The sequence below is a fragment of the Anarrhichthys ocellatus genome, unplaced genomic scaffold (genome assembly GCF_004355925.1).
Source record: "Anarrhichthys ocellatus isolate YVR2014 unplaced genomic scaffold, GSC_Weel_1.0 scaffold91, whole genome shotgun sequence".
In the NCBI taxonomy this organism is placed as follows: Eukaryota; Metazoa; Chordata; class Actinopteri; order Perciformes; family Anarhichadidae; genus Anarrhichthys; species Anarrhichthys ocellatus.
Window position 1 is genome coordinate 886,115 of NW_022280121.1, and position 17,770 is coordinate 903,884.

The 17,770-nt window shown below is 43.0% G+C and overlaps 1 protein-coding gene across 2 annotated transcripts in view; it reads right to left on the reverse strand.

The window, feature by feature from the left end:
- Positions 1–452: 452 nt before the first annotated feature.
- Positions 453–17,770, reverse strand: part of LOC116398812 (pleckstrin homology domain-containing family G member 1) — a 37,478-nt gene continuing 20,160 nt past the window's right edge. For both annotated transcript variants that reach the window (XM_031875469.1, XM_031875468.1), the window contains exons 3-17: positions 16,663–16,763; positions 15,605–15,674; positions 11,950–11,996; positions 10,038–10,188; positions 9,500–9,631; positions 8,395–8,577; positions 8,201–8,296; positions 7,736–7,822; positions 7,278–7,311; positions 7,071–7,163; positions 6,916–6,977; positions 6,646–6,831; positions 6,415–6,534; positions 4,488–6,321; positions 453–3,370 (exon numbers count right to left, since the gene is read on the reverse strand). In XM_031875469.1, the coding sequence (XP_031731329.1) occupies positions 2,391–3,370; positions 4,488–6,321; positions 6,415–6,534; positions 6,646–6,831; positions 6,916–6,977; positions 7,071–7,163; positions 7,278–7,311; positions 7,736–7,822; positions 8,201–8,296; positions 8,395–8,577; positions 9,500–9,631; positions 10,038–10,188; positions 11,950–11,996; positions 15,605–15,674; positions 16,663–16,763 (4,176 nt within the window). In that variant the 3' untranslated portion in view covers positions 453–2,390. The remainder of the gene's footprint in view (positions 3,371–4,487; positions 6,322–6,414; positions 6,535–6,645; positions 6,832–6,915; positions 6,978–7,070; positions 7,164–7,277; positions 7,312–7,735; positions 7,823–8,200; positions 8,297–8,394; positions 8,578–9,499; positions 9,632–10,037; positions 10,189–11,949; positions 11,997–15,604; positions 15,675–16,662; positions 16,764–17,770) is intronic.

Here is a 17,770-nt window from a genome sequence, read left to right on the forward strand (position 1 = left end):
GATTTTTTTTAAACTCAAATTTCAATATCGGGTTTGGCCTCAAAAATGTATTATTGGTCCGGATATACTCATCACGGAGGACATATGTAATCAATTGGTCACTATTGGGCATTATGTTGAAACCTCAAGGGAGTGTGCTGATACCCACATTATATTCTGCATGATACATAAAATGTTATCCGTGTCATCCCTGCTGATAAAACAAAGATATGCTACCAAACATGCTATTAAATAAGTGGGGAATTAATTTTGTCCCTCACTGCGCATATTCTTAGTTATTAATATTTCAATTGTGTCATATTTTCAGGCTGCTCTGCTTGTATTTCTCATAGTTCTCCTTGAAATGAAAAGCAATGAATACTTCCTTCTGGTTAACATAAGATGTGAATGAATATCAGCTGCTGCTCTGTACCATATTTATAATTATTCAATCATGAACCACAAAAAACAGATGAGTTTAATCTGAATTTATTACCTCCATTACATTGTTTTATTGAGCAATGACAACTATCGCAGTTAAAAAAAATACAGCACATAACTTAAACATTAAAATATTACAAAGCATACCTATCGCATACAAGAATAACTTTCCTAAAATGTACATCTTTACAAAGTGTTTACAAATAAAACATAAAAAAGACAGAAAAGTGCAAAAAAAAAAGTCAATGAAGACAAACAATCCCCACCAGTGAAACAAGATGAAATGTACAATGAAAAAAAATATATCATACTTCATATTCCTAACTTTTGATGCATATTTCCTGATATTAACATTAGGCCATGATATTGTGCTTTTCAACTTTTCACTTGTTGTGATTTGGAACTTATGTTAAGCAGTGCGTGATAGAAAACCTACTTCTGAAAATATTCACAGTATTTGATTAAATTTTTGTCTGCGCCCCTAAATCTGAATAAAACCATCTTTTAATAAATACTTTATTTTACAACTTGTCTGTGGCTTCAATAGGGATAAAGACCAAAATAACAGCGATGCTTTCAAATAAATAGGACAACTTTAGTGTTTTTTCTAAAGACAGTGTGTGGTAAATTGTGGAAGAGAAAACAATTGTGTCGTATGAACATTATTAAAGTGACTGACAACTATCTCACTGTGACTTTCTTTCTGTGACTGAAGATGCAATATAGTGTGACAGCTGGGAGTGTCTCAACATTAACAAAGTAAAAACAGACTATTCATTTGAGAGAAAATCATAATACATCAAATACAGTACTGTGGTCTTTTAACTAACTGTTCATGTTCTCCTTCGTGGTCCCTCTTAAAAACAAAATGTTAAAACATGTGATTTAAAAAAAACATTTTACATGATGACGCCTCCAGACCATAACATGTAAAAACATCTGATTTACTCACAGATTCAAAATAAATACAATGCCCTACGGTTTCTTATTATCTAAAATATCAGCGTCTTCTCTTGATTTTAAAGCGTGATACCCTAGTGATGACAAAGGTGGCAGGTAGAGTGAAATCCTATAACTTTAAACAGACTTACAGGTCTAAGTGTAGTTATACTTAACCTATTGGACATTAGCCAACATGTTTTGTTTTTACAGCTGCATCATTTTTGTAAGAATTCTTGCTAAAAAGCTGTTAAAAGTGACAATCTTGGCCTGAGTAGCAAATTTGAACTGCAACTTTGTAAAGCTGCTTGTTCAGAGCAGTTTGTTAGTGTAAGCACAATTAAAAACACGAGCCAACACTGTGGCTCACAGCTCCTACACAGGTTAAGATCAGCTCGTGCCGAGAAAGCCATTAAAATAACCTTAACAGCAAATTAAAAGAAAGAGGCACTCCTGACGTGGCGAGTCAAGATCCGCCAAAGATCATCAGATTGTTGGAGCTTGTACTTCGGTTTGAGATGATGGGCACAGACAAGATTTTATTTCTGACAATTGGTAACAGACATCCTGAACTACTGTAACTGTACAACAGTTTATTGGCACAAAGTCCTCCAGCAGAACCAATTCATATGACTCCAATAATCTCTACAAGGCGCACACGTAAAGCAATAAAAGAGTTTGAATTCCTTTGAATATTAAAACCCATTCAGTCACACTGAATGGGTTTACAAAGACAGAGAACATTTTTGCTTTGACCGCTGACGAAGTGCTAAGGCAGCTCACCTGCAGGCTTTTGACTAATAACAGCAACCTGTCATTTACATTGAAGTTCTGTAACTGAGTTTCACCTAAGTTGTTAAAAATATGGCTGCAATCAAAGAAATTAATTCTGAACTATGTTTGAGAGATGTGTTACGTTTGTGGATTATGATTTTGAATGGTGGATGGCATTCAAGGCAAAGCAGCAGTGTCTGTTTTGTTGCTATATGCTGTATGTTTACATATATTTGGCTCTTATTTGTCATATAGACTCAGGCAAAGCTACTGGAGCTCAGACACTGGAACTTCTCCCTCAAAGACTGGGCAATTTTGGGTTGGCTCTGCTGCGGCTCGCTCCACAGGTACTTCTCCAGATGCTCGCGGTCCAGAGACCTCAGCGGGTCGCAGGAGCGCGCCGGCGTGCACGGCAGACTCTGGGAGTGGACAAGACCACGGTTCTGATTGGAAAGGACTGCCGAGCTACCGTGTCGCCTTGCCAACCTGTCCTGCTCCTGCTCGCTCTCGTCCTCAGAGCGAATCTCTACATAGTCATCATCATCTTCCCCATCGTCCTTAAAATTAGCCAGGTAGTTCTGGGTGGAGGTGAGGATGCTCAGTGCAGAAGCCCGGTTCAGGACCACCACCTGTTGACCGTCATGTAAAGTGAGGTCCGACTGTCCCTGGGTAGAGCGCTCTGGGAGGCTACTTTGCCGACCAGCGCGACCCAGACTTGGGCCATGAAATCTGTCTGTGGGCATGTTACATTTGAGTCCAGACTGGTTCTTCTCCTGCTGCTGGCTGCCCAGAGAGCCGAGTGACTGACAGTGACTGGATGGGGAAGTCTTTAAGGAGGGAGAAGACGGAGCGTTAAAGGAAGGATGTCTCTTAATGGAACTGTACACATGCTCCTCTTTTTCGCTCGGCGCCGACATGCACAAGCTCCATCTCTGGGACGGTGGGGTAGTTGGAGATGGGGGGGACATCTTGAGAGAAGGGATGGAGCAGGCGGATGCAAGTCTGCGCTGCGGGGTAGAAGACGCTCGGGCATCATCCAACTCACTGGACGAGGAGATGAAGCTGGCCAGCTCTCCGTTGCTGTAAGCGGAGTGGAGCCACTCCTCCTCCAGGGAGGTCTCAGGCATGGACGGAGAAGACGTCAGCCCCGGATGGGAGTGATGTGGGCCAGCTGGACTGGGAGGATCCTTAAACATTACCTGGTCGTAGAGCTGCGAGTACTCCGCTATCCTTGCACCTGGAGTGGGACCACAGAGGATGTAAAGAAGGTGAGTAGGTTAAGTTTGTATTTTTCTAATATAAAGATAAAAATCACTCAAGCCCAAAACAAATGAATGTGTATCATTGTCTTCATTTATAGTGAATGGCATAGTTTGGATGTTTTGAAGTGAGGTTGTATGAGGTATCTATTGTCGGTGTATTGCCTACAGTAGATGAGGATTTGCACGCCCCCAGTTTAGAGAAGCAGATCCATGTACTGCTGTGGATGGGGGCAGCAGGATATGTATTGTAGGTACCACAAAGAAAGGCCCACAAAGAGTTTAAGTGTACACGATATATTTATTAAATATTTATATATATATTTAGAATCATTTTGCAGGTTTACGTTGTCGTGGGCCCTTCAGGGAACTAAAGCTGTTGCATCCATCTATGCTCTCGCCAAACCACCAGACTCCATTGAAAAAAACATCGTTATTGAGTGACTTTGGTGAATCTGAACTAACCAGTCATATAATAACACAAACAAACTAACCAATCAAGACAGCAGTAGACCAGCAACTCTGGTGTTCTGCAAGGTAAAATTCATTTTTTTCCCCAAAGGAGTCTGGTGGCTTTATAGTTGTTTATAGACTGTATAGTTGTCTCTTAGCAAAATAAATTGGCGAGTATAGCGTAGACTGAAACCGAGATTGACTTTTTTTTAGGTGAGCCTTTCTTTTAGGTACAATTAATTTAGCACTGTCCCTGTACACAGCAGTACAATACTCACTTTCCGTGCTGGGAACTCCTGTCTGCTTCTCCAAACTGTAAATAATACACCGACTATGGACAAGTACCTCATACAATCCCACTTCAAAACATCCAAACTATCCCTTTAAGATGTGATGTAAAGCTGTATATAATCTTATGAAAGAATGATCCCAATTAGTTCCATGAAGTAAAGTCTATAGATTTTAAATGTGGGTGAAAGTAGAGCACTATATTTGGATTGGTACTCAGTACTTGCAGATGCCCTGAGTTTCGGTATTGGGAAAGAGGGACAGTTTTAGTCAGATCACAGCATGCTTAGTCACAACTATCAGTAATTCTAGAGTTCAAAACGATTGTTCTGATAGCTAAATGTTTTGTGTTACCTATGGCAGTGCCCCCTTGTTTCTTTTCTTCCAAGATGGCTGCCAGGTCTTTCTGCTTCTTCTCAGTTCTGGCCCGAGTACAGGCGTCTCCAGGGTCCATGCTCCTCATACGCAGCAGCTGGTTGGCTTTTTTGATCTTCTGGCTGTACTGCCGTGCCATCAGGAACACCCGGTTCTTTGATTTTTCGTCCGCAGACTCCCCCAACAGTAGAGAGGAGGAGGCCAGGGGTGAGTCCAGACCTGCCAGCTCCCCTGGAAACAAGCTATGAAGGTTCTTGAGGGGAAGATCTTTCTCAGGAGTGTTTCGTTGAGGAAGCTCCACCAGGTCGTCGTCCTCCAGGCGGAAGCTGCCGCTGCTTAGGCGTGCCAGTCTGTTACGGATGCTCTTCACTGTACCAGGAAGGGGCTCTGGGGTGGCAGGAAGGGGGCGTGATGTGGGAGCAGGGCTCTGGGTTTCCTCTGCAGTGGGGCCTTCACTTTGAGGTTCAGGGAGGTTGATGACTGGGATGGTGAATGACGGCATGGAGGTGACAGGTGGGGGTTTAGGCTGATGTGTTGGGGGACTCTTGGTTGGAGGGCTGGCTGCTTGAGGACTAGTTACAGGGGGGCTCTTTGTATGGCTGTGTTTGACTGAGGACGCCTTCTTAGGCGACTCATTGGCACTGACAGGGAAGGCAGCCGGGAGTTTATCAGCTTTCTTCTCATTGATCTTGATGTAGTTTTCCAGATCGTTCCAGATCTCATCGACTTGCTCTGACATCTTATCCCCTTTCTGTGATCGCTGAGAGAAGGTCTCGGACGCAGACGAGGAGGAATAATCTGGCTCAGAGGAACATGGGACAGGATGGGAGGCGTCTGGTCCTTCGTCCTCTCCAAAGTGGAGGCTCTCCTCGGATACAAACCCTCCAATGCTTTCAGTCAGATCTTGTTCAGAGGCCAGCAGACTGTCCCTCTCTTGTTTTAGTTTATCACATTCATTCATTCCTTTAAGCTCTGTTGATGGGGGCTGCCTAAAACAGATGGTGTCATAGATGTTCTCCTCTACTATCTTGAGCTCATACGTCCCAAATGGCCTCCCATCCTGTGTGGAGGACAGATTGTTATCTGAGGAAATGTTTGGTTCAATCATAGGTTCTGAGACCACAGGAGCATTTAGTACCCTTGCTGCCTGGCCCTGGAGACCCTGTGCACCTGCAGAAGTTTCTTTCTGTGGTTGGCTTTCCTCAGGGTCTCTTCTGACGAGGCCCATACTCTTAAGGTCCTCATAGCTGATGTTGTCATACACATTTTCAATATCGTCTATCGTCAGCTGCTCAGCTGAGGACGATCCAGATATGTCATTGCTGGAGGATTCAGTGTGGATCACTTCCAAGTTGCTGTGCGCGGCCTGGTCATCATCAGGACTCTGTCGAGCCTCTGTAGCCTTCTCCCCTGCGCTGCTCGCCCTCCGCAGGACTCTGCTCCCATCAGGTGGAGGGTCAATCTGCACAGTGGGTAGCTGTTCGACGTGCCAGCTGCAGGGCCGAGCTGTCTTAGGCGACGAGGTGGCCCCTGACCTCTCCGAGGGCACCTCTGGTTCTGGTCCGCTTTGCTCTGTTGGGACAAACATCTGGTAGATGTCCTCGTCCTCATCATCCGGCTGCATGGTTCTCTGGCGGGTGGGGAACATGGCCCTGCGAGCACGGTGGTCAGCCCAGATGTTCCTCACAGAATGGTCGCTTTCTGGGACTACTACAGAAGGAATGGGGGTGTCTGGAGGCTCCTCCGTTACACGATGTGTCCTGAGGAGCGGCGGATGGTGACTTCCTTCCCTCACTAGGGATTCTCTGGCTCTCTGTGGTAAAAGGAAAGCAGAAGTTGTTGAGGCTGTCTAAAAATATCGAGACAGCCATAGGTTAAATCACCATGGTGTATTTGTGATTAATACCTGTAGGTCTGAAGTACTCATGTTGAAGGATTTCCACTGTTCTATACTGTCGACAGATGCCTGAGGGTTCAGCCTCTTCCTACTGCTTTTGCCAGGGACTCGCAGCCGCTTTCCACCTCCCTGAATAAAAAGTTGTCAGCATTAACAACATGTTTGAAGGACTAGACATGAAATGGAATCACACAAGTGTGTATATAAAGAACTACACTCGTTGGGCAGCATTAAACTCACCAGGCCACTGTCATCTTCATCATCAGCATCTTGCTGATGTGGCTCTTCTTCTCTGTCACTGTGGTCATAGTGATCTCCGGGGTCCAGGGACTCCTGTGATTGGTTGATGAGGCTGCGGCTGCGACCGATGGTGCCCAAAGCCAGCTGGGACATTGGCGAGAGCAGGGTGGCCCCCAGACTTATTCGCTGGAGAGGAGAGCGTTTTTTGTGAGTGTGAGTGAGTGAACTCATGCTTCTCAAAACTGCTTGTCATCTCTGGCTATCACTTACCTTTTCGCCATCTGTGTTGGCAGCATTCTGCTTGGCATTCTTCAATAATTTGGATAGAGGTTCTGGAAAATCAAACAAATGATTGATTCATTTTGGAAGTTCAACCTTGCTGTGTGTCATTTTTTAAAACGCATTAAATGTCTTTCACGTCTTACCTTTCCTGCGTCCTCGACGAGGGGTTGGACCCTCCTTGGTCTGATGGGAATCTTTCTTGTCTCCATCAGGGCTGTAATGAAACCCGGGATGATCTGGAGAAATGACAGCAAAGACATAATGATTAAAATGCATTTAATATATGTCTAAATGTGGCAAAAGAACAACTAATTTGTTTGAAAACAATACATATATAAATAGGCACTTACGCATTGCATCCATCTCCAAAATTGCTTGTTTAGCCTAGAAATGAAGTTATAAAATGAGAGTGAGTTCAACAGGTTAGATTATGAATGAACATAGACTTTGACACTAGGTGGCGCCACATTACAGTCATCTCTCAAAAATTACGCTCAAATTTGACACTTAACAAGCGACCCCTTTATGTAGCACAGCCAACTTTCTCAGTGACCTTCACCTCTGGAGATGAATCCTTAGTTTCCACTTGCACATGGCCAAGGGCAGATGAGGGGACAGAAAAGTGATTGTGGTTGAATGAAAATCAGAGCACATGAAAGGAAAGTGAGGAGAAAAAGCAGAGCGAAAGAAAGATGAAGATGAAGGAGAAAGGATGTGAGGGTGACATTTCCAATACATCCCACTCAAAGTCTGTGTTTACGCCATCAGTGAACAGAGAGGGAGCTGTCAGGAGACGAGCTGCTCTTACCTTGGCAGGGATTTTGGCCGGATGGTTTTCAAGTATGAGTCTCTTGAGGTGCAAGATCCACATGCGCTTGTCTTGCTGTGATTTGGCCTGAGGGTAGAGCGCAAAACATCAGAGAAAAGATAATATCAGACATGCAGTTTAAAAAGGCAGCTGAGAGGTTGGGATAAAACCTTAAACATTTGGAACATGGCTTTCTTACGTCACACAGATTATCTTGGGTTTTTTAGGGCTTGTCCAAAACACAGTAGTTAGGTAACAACAATTGCCGCCATTAGCCTCTAAACACTCAACATGTCTGAGCAACTCATCGAGGTGAGCCTGGACACCTGCAGATAATCTTCACGCTTTCTGATTGCATTCATGCTCAACGTTGCTCGTATCTTCACAGTTCAAATGAAACATGCAATTACATTCACATTTTGACTTTTGTTGTGATGTGTGCTCTCTTCCGTAATGTTGCTATACCTGGACCGTGTGCTGAAGTTTGGGATTCTTGTAGTGAAACACACTGAAACTCAGTGGTTCTTTCGGAATGACTTCCACCAGCATCAGGTTACAGCACTGCAGAGAAGACGGGTAGGAGTGTAGGTAGTGTTAAAAACACTTTTACTGAGCAGAAACATTGTGAGACGTGTCATGCTTCGAGTAGCACGACTGACCAGTATGTGAGCCTTGTACGTGTAGGTCTCTTCTCGTTTCTTGGTAATGAGCAGAAGCTTGTCAAACAGAAAGAGAGTTCTCTCGTTTTTGGCTCGCTGCAGACGAAATGTTCCTTCGAGAACTAACTCTCCATAGCCGATAAGATCAGGGCCCTTCCAGTTGGTCAGCAAGCTCTGGATTTCCTGCAGATAGCACAGAAAGAAAGAGAGTGAGGGGAGACATTTGGTTCTTTTAAAAACATGATGCAGAAAAAGAAACATTTGACCTACAACACATAATAAAACTGATCTGGTTTAGCAAAAACAAATAAAAATAAAAGATGGAAATAAAAATGCTGAAAGTAGTGAGAATGGGTGTTCATGAGTGCAAGAGTTCAAAGATTGATAATAATAATCAACATAATTTGTACAATACTTCTTAAAACAATTACAAGGCACTTTACAACATGAAATCAAAACTGCATATGAACATTAAGAGATAAAAACATTAAAATAGTAAATTAATTACTGAAAAGTAATTTTGAAAAAGTGGAATTCTTAACCATAACAGAAGGTTAAGTAAAGGCTAAAAAAAACAAAAAATACATGCTGGGAAGCAAAAAATAAAAAACAATGAAGAGGACAAAAGAACAAAAACGGAATTTCTATCAAGCCAATCTTTTCTCTGGAGTGAACGCTTCCACACACATTCCTGCACTCATCCTACCCTTCTAGCTCCCAGCTGATAAAAGAAACAAGCTTCCCTTTTATGTGCCCTCCTTATGCAAGGCCATCAGTAGCCCAGTGGAAAACGCAGCGACTTGCGTAAGACGTGGGGAGGATCAGAGTCCTGGCTGACTAGACTTCCCATAACTGTTCTGCAGAACAATAAAACGATTTGGCTCCTTGAAAAGGTTTGAAAGTATTGCGTCTGTTTTAGTTATAGGAATAATGAGAGACGTGGGAAGTGCGCAGTATACATCATGGAGGAGATCACACGCTCAACATTTAATGGATTCAAGAGCGGTTTTGAGCAAGGGGGACAACACCCGCCTGTACATCAACAGTCCCAAATAGACTTAAATCTTTTGTATCAGGCATCTTTCTTATTTTGTGCTCGTCGTACCTGCAACCTAACGGCGTGCTCATGTTTCCTCTTCATGTCGTTGATGTGCCAGGCCACTCTCTGCATGGTTTCTATGGCTTCCTGCACAACCTCGTAGGTCTCGGTGTCCTTCTCCATGTGGTTGACTATCTCCTGCACGGACGACACACACACACACACACACACACAATGCTGGGAGTCAGCACATGCACATACTGTACGCACATGCACAGGGGTGCACTCATACAGGCACCCATGTGTGTGTTTCTGCACATAAACACACACTCATGCATGTGCTGTAATGCAAAGTACATGCACAGGAACATGCATACTGAGCACCATATGTCTAAACATTTGGCTTCTCCAATGGAGATCGTCATCGGGGACTGAGTCACAAGATACTGTTATTGAACCGGACACATCCATTTGTATAACAAAAAACATTAGCGTGTGCTGGGCTGACAAGTGTGTGCCTGTGCTTGCATTTCTGTGGGTAAAGAGTAATTGTTTGCGTGTAAGTGTTTTTTGTTGCAGAGCGAGAGACGACAGACTGACGTACGTGCAACAGTAGGTGGTACTTGAGGATCCTCTGCACTGGCTTGAGCAGGTAGGAGCCCAGGGGCAGGGAGTGCCTCAGAGATTCCTGGCGCTCGCGAAGAAACTTAGCCAACGCCTTGTTCCTCATGCACTCTGTTAGCACGGCCACCGACCTGTGGAGACAGAGTGCAGCGAACAACACATCAGGGACGTGTAGTAAACCTTAATTTGATATGACGACAAGTTAGAGTTGTAGTGTATGTCCTGATGGACAAAACAAAAAAAAGTAATATTTTTATCATGGTGAGTGAAGATCAAAAATGATCCAATCCATCTGCTTCTTGCTGAAATGAATATCACATTATCAATTTGAGTTATTTTATGATATCTACATGAGAGCAAAATATAATACACTCACAATGTGCATGCCTATACAGTCTGCATGCATTTCAAATGTAAAATCACATGAGGAATTGAAATTAAAGGATAGGATCATACTTTGTCAAGTCTGCCTTAAAGCAATACTCGCATGCCCATATGCTGTAATGTGTCCTCCTGTTCATACTGACTGTTAAAAGATCCCTTCCTAAACATGCTACCCTAATTACTGTGTAAAGACAGGCATGCAAAACGATGAGCCTGTACATTAAATGTTCAATGCGATGAACTGTGTTTCAATGTCAGGTGTATTAAACTCCTCAAACATGCAGAAGAATGAACATATTATCCATTTTTAATTAAAATTTGCTTGACATTTGTTTATGCCACTGAAGGTCAATAAATAATGTTTTAGATTCAGATCTCAATCCCCAATTTACATATTCTGCTTAAACCGCAGCACCAGAAAACGTACTGGTTACTGGAGCTAGTGGACCGTGTGACCTAGTGGGGAAGAAAGAGCCTTTTTTTCTCACAAAGAAATGGAGGCTTTGTGATACGTGTGTATGGATATGTGTCTGTGTGTGTGCATATATATGCACATTGGAAAAATACAAGTGAATGTCAGTTGAGAATTGCCCAAAACCTTCTTTCTGTGTCTTCTGCGTGTGTGCGCGCATGCACGTGCATGTCTAAATTCCAGTAAAGCTCCACACAGGCCTCACATTGTTCTGGAGGAAACCCGACCTTAGAGCGCAGCATGACCATGATACATCTGCAGCCTCTGCATGTGTGTGTGTGTGTGCGTCTCCCATGTGAGTGTGTCTGTCGTGTGTGACCTTGGTTTGGGTCACCAGCTGTGGTGTGGATGTGGGAGAAGGTCTATCTCAAACAGCTGACAATAGCCCGTTCAAACGCACAGTCTCACACACACACAAAATCAGCATTCAATTAGTCATCATTAGCGTGTGCGTCTTCGCCCACGTGCCTTTCTGATCGTACACTGCGACAGAAAAAAAGTAGCCAGAGGAGAAGGTGTGTTCGGATGGTGCAGTGCGTCTTGGCATGAAGAATAGCCTCACGTTTCATAAACAATATACACACCGACACAAAAAACTCCACATTATTCCTCCCATAGGACCACACTCAAACAAAAAAACAAAACATTAACAGCGTTAGATATGATAAGGTGACAACTATAATACCCCGTCTGTCAGTCTGAGCTGTAACTCTGTCAATAGCCAGCGAATAAAAGAATGGAGGAAATGGGGCTCGTAGGAGGGAGGGAGGGAGACCCTGAGGCACAACTGAAGGTAGACACTTTGACTCCTGCTGAAGTAACTTCTATGGAGCATGTCAGTTTATCAGGGAGGGGGAAAAGGGTAAAACATTGATCGAGAAACACAATGGAGCTACGTGAGACGCTGGGAAGACAGTTTGTGGAGGCGAGATCAAGACAGGACGACAACAAGAAGAAGGTTTTGTACAGTAGATGGTTGATAAGCAGACAGGAGCGCACACACACACACAAATGCACACTTTGGTGGCTGTCTTACCGTGGGTAGTTGGTGCAGTATTGGGTATAAATGTGGAATTCTTCACTCTGTAAAAAACAACAGGACAAATTATTTAAGTGACAGGAAATAACTGAAGACTCAAGAGACTCCATATTCTAACAAGCTCAATAATGTTTACCATCTTCCCCAGTTATATAAAGTACATGTGCCTTGTAATCAAACGAAGCTACTGCAGTAAATGATGCAGTGGTCCAGGGCAGTTTTGATGACTGGCCCAGGTATTTCATGTTTACGGCCCGACACACTGTGAGCCCTCAGACAAGGCATCCTCTCTCCTCCGTTCACTGCTACTAATTGAAAGTCAACCCTGTGGCTTATGATTAGCCTGCGTCCTGGCCTTTAAGTCTCTATTGATCCTGAGTGCTCAGATTATATATCCCCTCATACTTCATCGCTGTCCCTTTAATTGAGACTTTCCCACCTTGCATGCCTCTCTGAACATCAAAGACATCACAAACAACATGACTTATCAAAGCTTGAAGCTCCTTCTCTCTGCTCTCGGAAAAAAAACTAAACATGCTCTCCATTTTGGCCACTCTTTCTCCTGATCTCTATGCCGTCTCTTCAACTTTTCTAAAAGCCATTTCTGTTCATCTCATGTTCTTATGGAGGCCCGGAGATGAACCCCTCTTGATTAGTACATAACGTGAGAGTAATTGAACTCTATTTGTGTCCATAAACACTCGGGGGTCGCAGGATGCGGACAGCACTCAGGAAGCGACATCATAAACACACAGAGCAGTCTGTCCTGGCTCATAATGTACACACACACACACACACACACACACACACACAAACAGAGCAATGTGGACAATCACACACATTTCCTAACATGCGATTCATAGTGAACTTACACTTTGCATATACTGTGTGTGTGTGTTATGTTTCTTGCTGTAGGTAAATACACATTCCTATTCAAGCCACAGCAAACAATTCAAGCTACCTACATGAACACAAACAGTGCCTCCCACCAAAATATGCTGAACACACACACACACAATTTGTTAGCCTGAGGTGCTTCGTGGGAACCGTCCTAAATTGAAGAGCAGAGCTCTCCTCCTCGTCTCCAGCAGTCTGCCGCCACAGACCAGGGCTAAACACAACCAGATGTGCCACCATCGATTTCCGACGACGCACATACACACACTCCTAATACACACTCTTAATATCCCCCTGGACCATGGACACAAGACCACAAGATGTATAAATGCTTCTATGGAGTATACATTTGTGCCGAGCATGCACGTCTGCACACACAGACTTTGTCATTAAAGCCGACATGTCGGCACACACTCTTTGAACCCAACCAGGAAACCAGCAGACCCTGAAATAGCTCCAATCTATAATATACTTCCCTTTTAGAAATATATACAAACTCAGCAAAATCATATAATCATCATATCCAAATGTTGCATGTGAGAGTTTTGGCTCTCATACATGATAAAATATATCTCTTTCCAGAGTATTGAGATACAAATTACAGAGAGAGATTTTTGCTTTTTCGAGCGGTGGCTACTAATCACTACTCAGTGAAACACAAAAAGGTCGAGTTGCATCAGCACCCACTGATCATTTTTAATGCGAAAGTCATACATCAGCAGTTATTGTTGAGTTGTCAAGACTGGACTGGTCACAGTGTTGTAGTTGTAATAGTGCCCTCTGTGCTTCAGTCAGCATGTAGCAACCCATAAAACACGTTAAAGGCGTACTCATCACTTAGCACAGTTAGGATCTAGTGGAACAGAGAGGAACATGAGGATAGATAGCCAATTATCTGAGAGGGAGGCAGAGATTTAAAACTAAGATCTGTCTCTTCTTCAAACACTGAGCTAAGTTGTGATCCTTGGCTACTCAGACTACAAAAGTATTAACTGCAAGAGTGTGTGTGCGCGTGTGTGTGCGCGCGCATTTCACAGCAGATCGTGAAAGAGAGGTTTTGTGGTTTTTGTGGGTCTTAGCAGCCATGACTAACCATCAGAAAAACAAAAGAACTCTGGTTATGATTCTGGTTAAACCCTTTTACCAGAAGTCAGTGTGTGAAAGTCACACACACTCACTCACTCACACACACACACGAGATCTTCCTCAGTAGATGAATTTTGTCTCATAATACAATTGTAGATGTCTCCATGTCTCAATATTTAAATGACCTGCTATTTCCAAGGTCAAAAAAGCACTTTAAATCTCTTTTAAGGAAACAACGAGAATTAAAGTAGTCAGAACATCTAAAATCTAAAATGTCCTTTGCAGAGGCTCCAGAGCAACTAATGAACCTTGTGGTGAGATGATTTCCAACTATTTTCAAGGTCAAGAATTAACTTTAAATCTCAACAGAAACATGTCTTCCTAAAGTAAACTTCAGGTTGTGTACTACTGGTGTAATGTCTGTTTTAGGTAAAAATTTGACAAACTCAAACGCACTATTTTTGGGGTTAAATCCTGGCCAGCATGCATGCACCAGATTAAACCTGCATACTGTAGCTAAACTGTATTTATGCATATGAACATGAACAGGAGGAAACACAACAGAGGCACGTGTGTTGGACAGGACATGGAGCAGCAAGTTATGAGCGCCACCAGGAAAAATGAGGGATGCTTTTAATGGTTTTAATGGACACCTGCAGTGCGAGTACCAGTCTCATGAGAGGAAAGTATTCAGAGGCAGGAGGCTCCAGGCAGGATGTGATTTGGCCTTTCAGCAGGTTTTGACCCAATGTAACCCCTGGCTATAAGGAAGCTCTACTGTTTTTTTTATTCCAGATTAGGGGATTGTCTGAGATCAGTTCATCACGCAGATACATTAATTAGTCTGTAACAAGACGTCGTCATGCTGGTATGTTTATGGATCTCAGTTAATTATTCGTGGTGCTGTGGGCTGCTATAAAACCGGTTCGTCTAAACAACAGCTGCTGTATTTAGGGAGTCTGTGACGCCGACTGAGACTTGTTTTTTCATATATGGTCAGACAGTTGCTCTGTGGTGTCGGGTGTAATTGCAGTCGGAGAGGGAGGGAATGTAAAGTGTTAAAGAGGAAGTGCTGGAATGCAGCACGTTATCATGGGACATAATCAGGCAATCTTTCTTTTAATCAGGCAATCTTTTTTTTTTTTTTTTTTTAAGGGCATGGGGGGTTGATGACTGGAATAAAAGCTGAAACACCCAGACAGAGGCACCAGTGATACTTTGACAAGAGTTGCTGAGTCTACTTTTTCTTGATGAAGCACTGCTATCATCCCCCTCCAGTAAAAAAAAAAAAAAAAGTGATTATATATTTGGACGGCTCTTAAAATTCCTCTGGAGTTGTCCGTCCTTCCTCCCGGCCCTCCTGCTGCACTTAAACTTCACATTCCAATCACCGAAATAATGCTACTGGCCTCAATAAATTTTATGCTGCGTGATTTTTGTCAACTTATCGCTTATAATAGTGCATGGCCCGTTTCTCATCTATGTCTGAACCAGCCGTTTGGACTAGTTTCAACGAGCAGAGGAAGAGTGTGTAGACAGAGAGACGGACAGTAGAAGAAGTACTCGGAAATACAACAATGTAAAAATATCCCATTGCAAGTAAAAGTTACACATTCAAAAGCCTACTTAAGTAAAAGCACCAACAAAAAACATCAGCGACCATCTCTACCTTGGATACGAAGCACTCTGCGATGGCGACTGGGTCAGCGTTGCACTTCTCAAGATCATGAAGAAGATCCCTGAAACAAACAAAGAGCTCACAGAAATCAGTATTTCATGCGAAAGAAATCTGCACACACAATTTCCTGCGTCTTTATCACGCAAGAATATAAACTTCTCTCCCACGATTCATTGTTCCAGACAGTTTTTTCCAGGAGCAAAAGTCAGAGACAGAAATTAGGGCTTAGGGCACTCGGCTCTGAACAAACGAGATACTTCCATGAATTCAAACAGGCAGCTCCTGTGTGTAGTTGTGTGTGTGTGTGTGTGTACAGTGTGGAAAAACACATTGTGGAAAAAAAAAAAAAAAAAGTCCACTGTTGGGAGTTATTGTTTTATGGCTGAAGCATGAGGTCATTGCGAGCGCTTTAAAATGCTTTTACGTTTTCCTTTTACTGGCCAGTTTGTCTGCGCATGACAGCTGAGAAATTAATTGGTGTGAAGACAGAGTGTGCATGTTTGTGTCTCCGGACCACCATGGCTGATGCTCAACTAGCCACCTGGGTTTAGACCGGTGCCAATGGGGACAAATATGCAGACGGTGACTTGTTATACACAAACACACACACCTGACTGCCACAACAATGCTCTTACCAGAAACCAACAGGTGGCTCAGCCCAGTACATTGTTTGTTGAGCCTGAGAGGGACAAACGGCTGTCTGTATATTCATGTAAAGCCAGAGCTAATTGTAGTCTTCAGTCCTCATTAGCAAACTGAAAGTCAAGATCAATGTTGTTCAAAAATCATGTCTGAGTTTTGAGCATTTACTGAGCATGTTGAAATCATGGAAATAGGGATACCTCACGTCAGTCCGTGGTTAAAGGTAATTGAGCCCAATATAAATGTAGTAAATACTGTGTTTTATTGTCAAAGAACAGTATTTTTAACCCCGACTCGACCGGCACGATAAAAAGTCGCATGCATGGGGATCTTTCCCCATCTTTCCCATTCAATCCGTTACGATGTAAACGCAGCATTAAGTCCCCAGCTCCGTGGGCGTGTCTTACCTGTTAAAGTGGTAGATGTCCTGGATGTTGCCGAAGAGGGAGCCTTTATCCTCGGAGCTCAAGGCCAGCCGAGACTGATTACTGATACACTCCAAGTAGTCCTGCAGAGAGACAGAGAAAGAACATCGTCATGTAGGAACTTTACGGCTGACGTTTTGATCCGTGTACACACACACACACACACACACACACACACACACACACACACACACTCCTACGGACTTTCAAAGCTCGTTACTCTCTTCGGCCACTTGACTCTACTTTGCACCACTTTGGTTGGATAGCCTTGTGACGAAGACTCTGTTCTGTTCCTCCATAATGACGCTCTGTGAGATGTTAAAGTACGAATAGTTACTCTTTATTAATTGCTTGAAATAATGATTTTCTAATGCTGGTCTTAAGAGAGGCTGAAAATTGGTAATATTCTCGTGTGTGTCTCAGGAGAATCTCAGAAACTCATGTTTTATTTGCTCTGGCAACTAATTGGCATTTGTGATTTGGTCTGACGATGACAGGCTCATGTGTCTCAGTAACAAAGTAATGTGACCTTCAATTATGTATCAATTAATCAAGTACACTAAAAGCTATCGGAGGCTTAATCGTCGAGCTGTAAGATACGGTTTCTTCCAGATACACAGCTGAAGGAAGGAAGAGGTTTGTTTTTTTACTTCACTCCATTTGTAAGATAATTTATGCTTATACTACTCATTGTTTAGGTTACATTACCCAGCAATGTAAAGAAGCTATTTTTATTGGAATTGAAACTTATCCTCATACAAAAAAATATTATATTTGCTTTCAGTTTCAAATAGATTTAAAGTGAGAGAGACAACAACAATTCTAGTTATACTTTGGAAAACAAAGCCAGGTGTAATGTAGGTAACGACAGGCCATTTGTGTAAGGCCCTGCCTGATCCCTGTATTGTTGTTTAAAGTAAACAGCTGGATAATGAAACAACACAGGTCATCTGGTTTAGTGAAAATGAATACCAGGGGAGGACGAGTGCTGCGAACAGGTTTAACATGGCTCCTTGCTGAAAAACCGTTATAAGTCTATTCAAGAGGACTTTCCTCTCTGGCTCTTATCACTGTCTCCATTACTGCCATT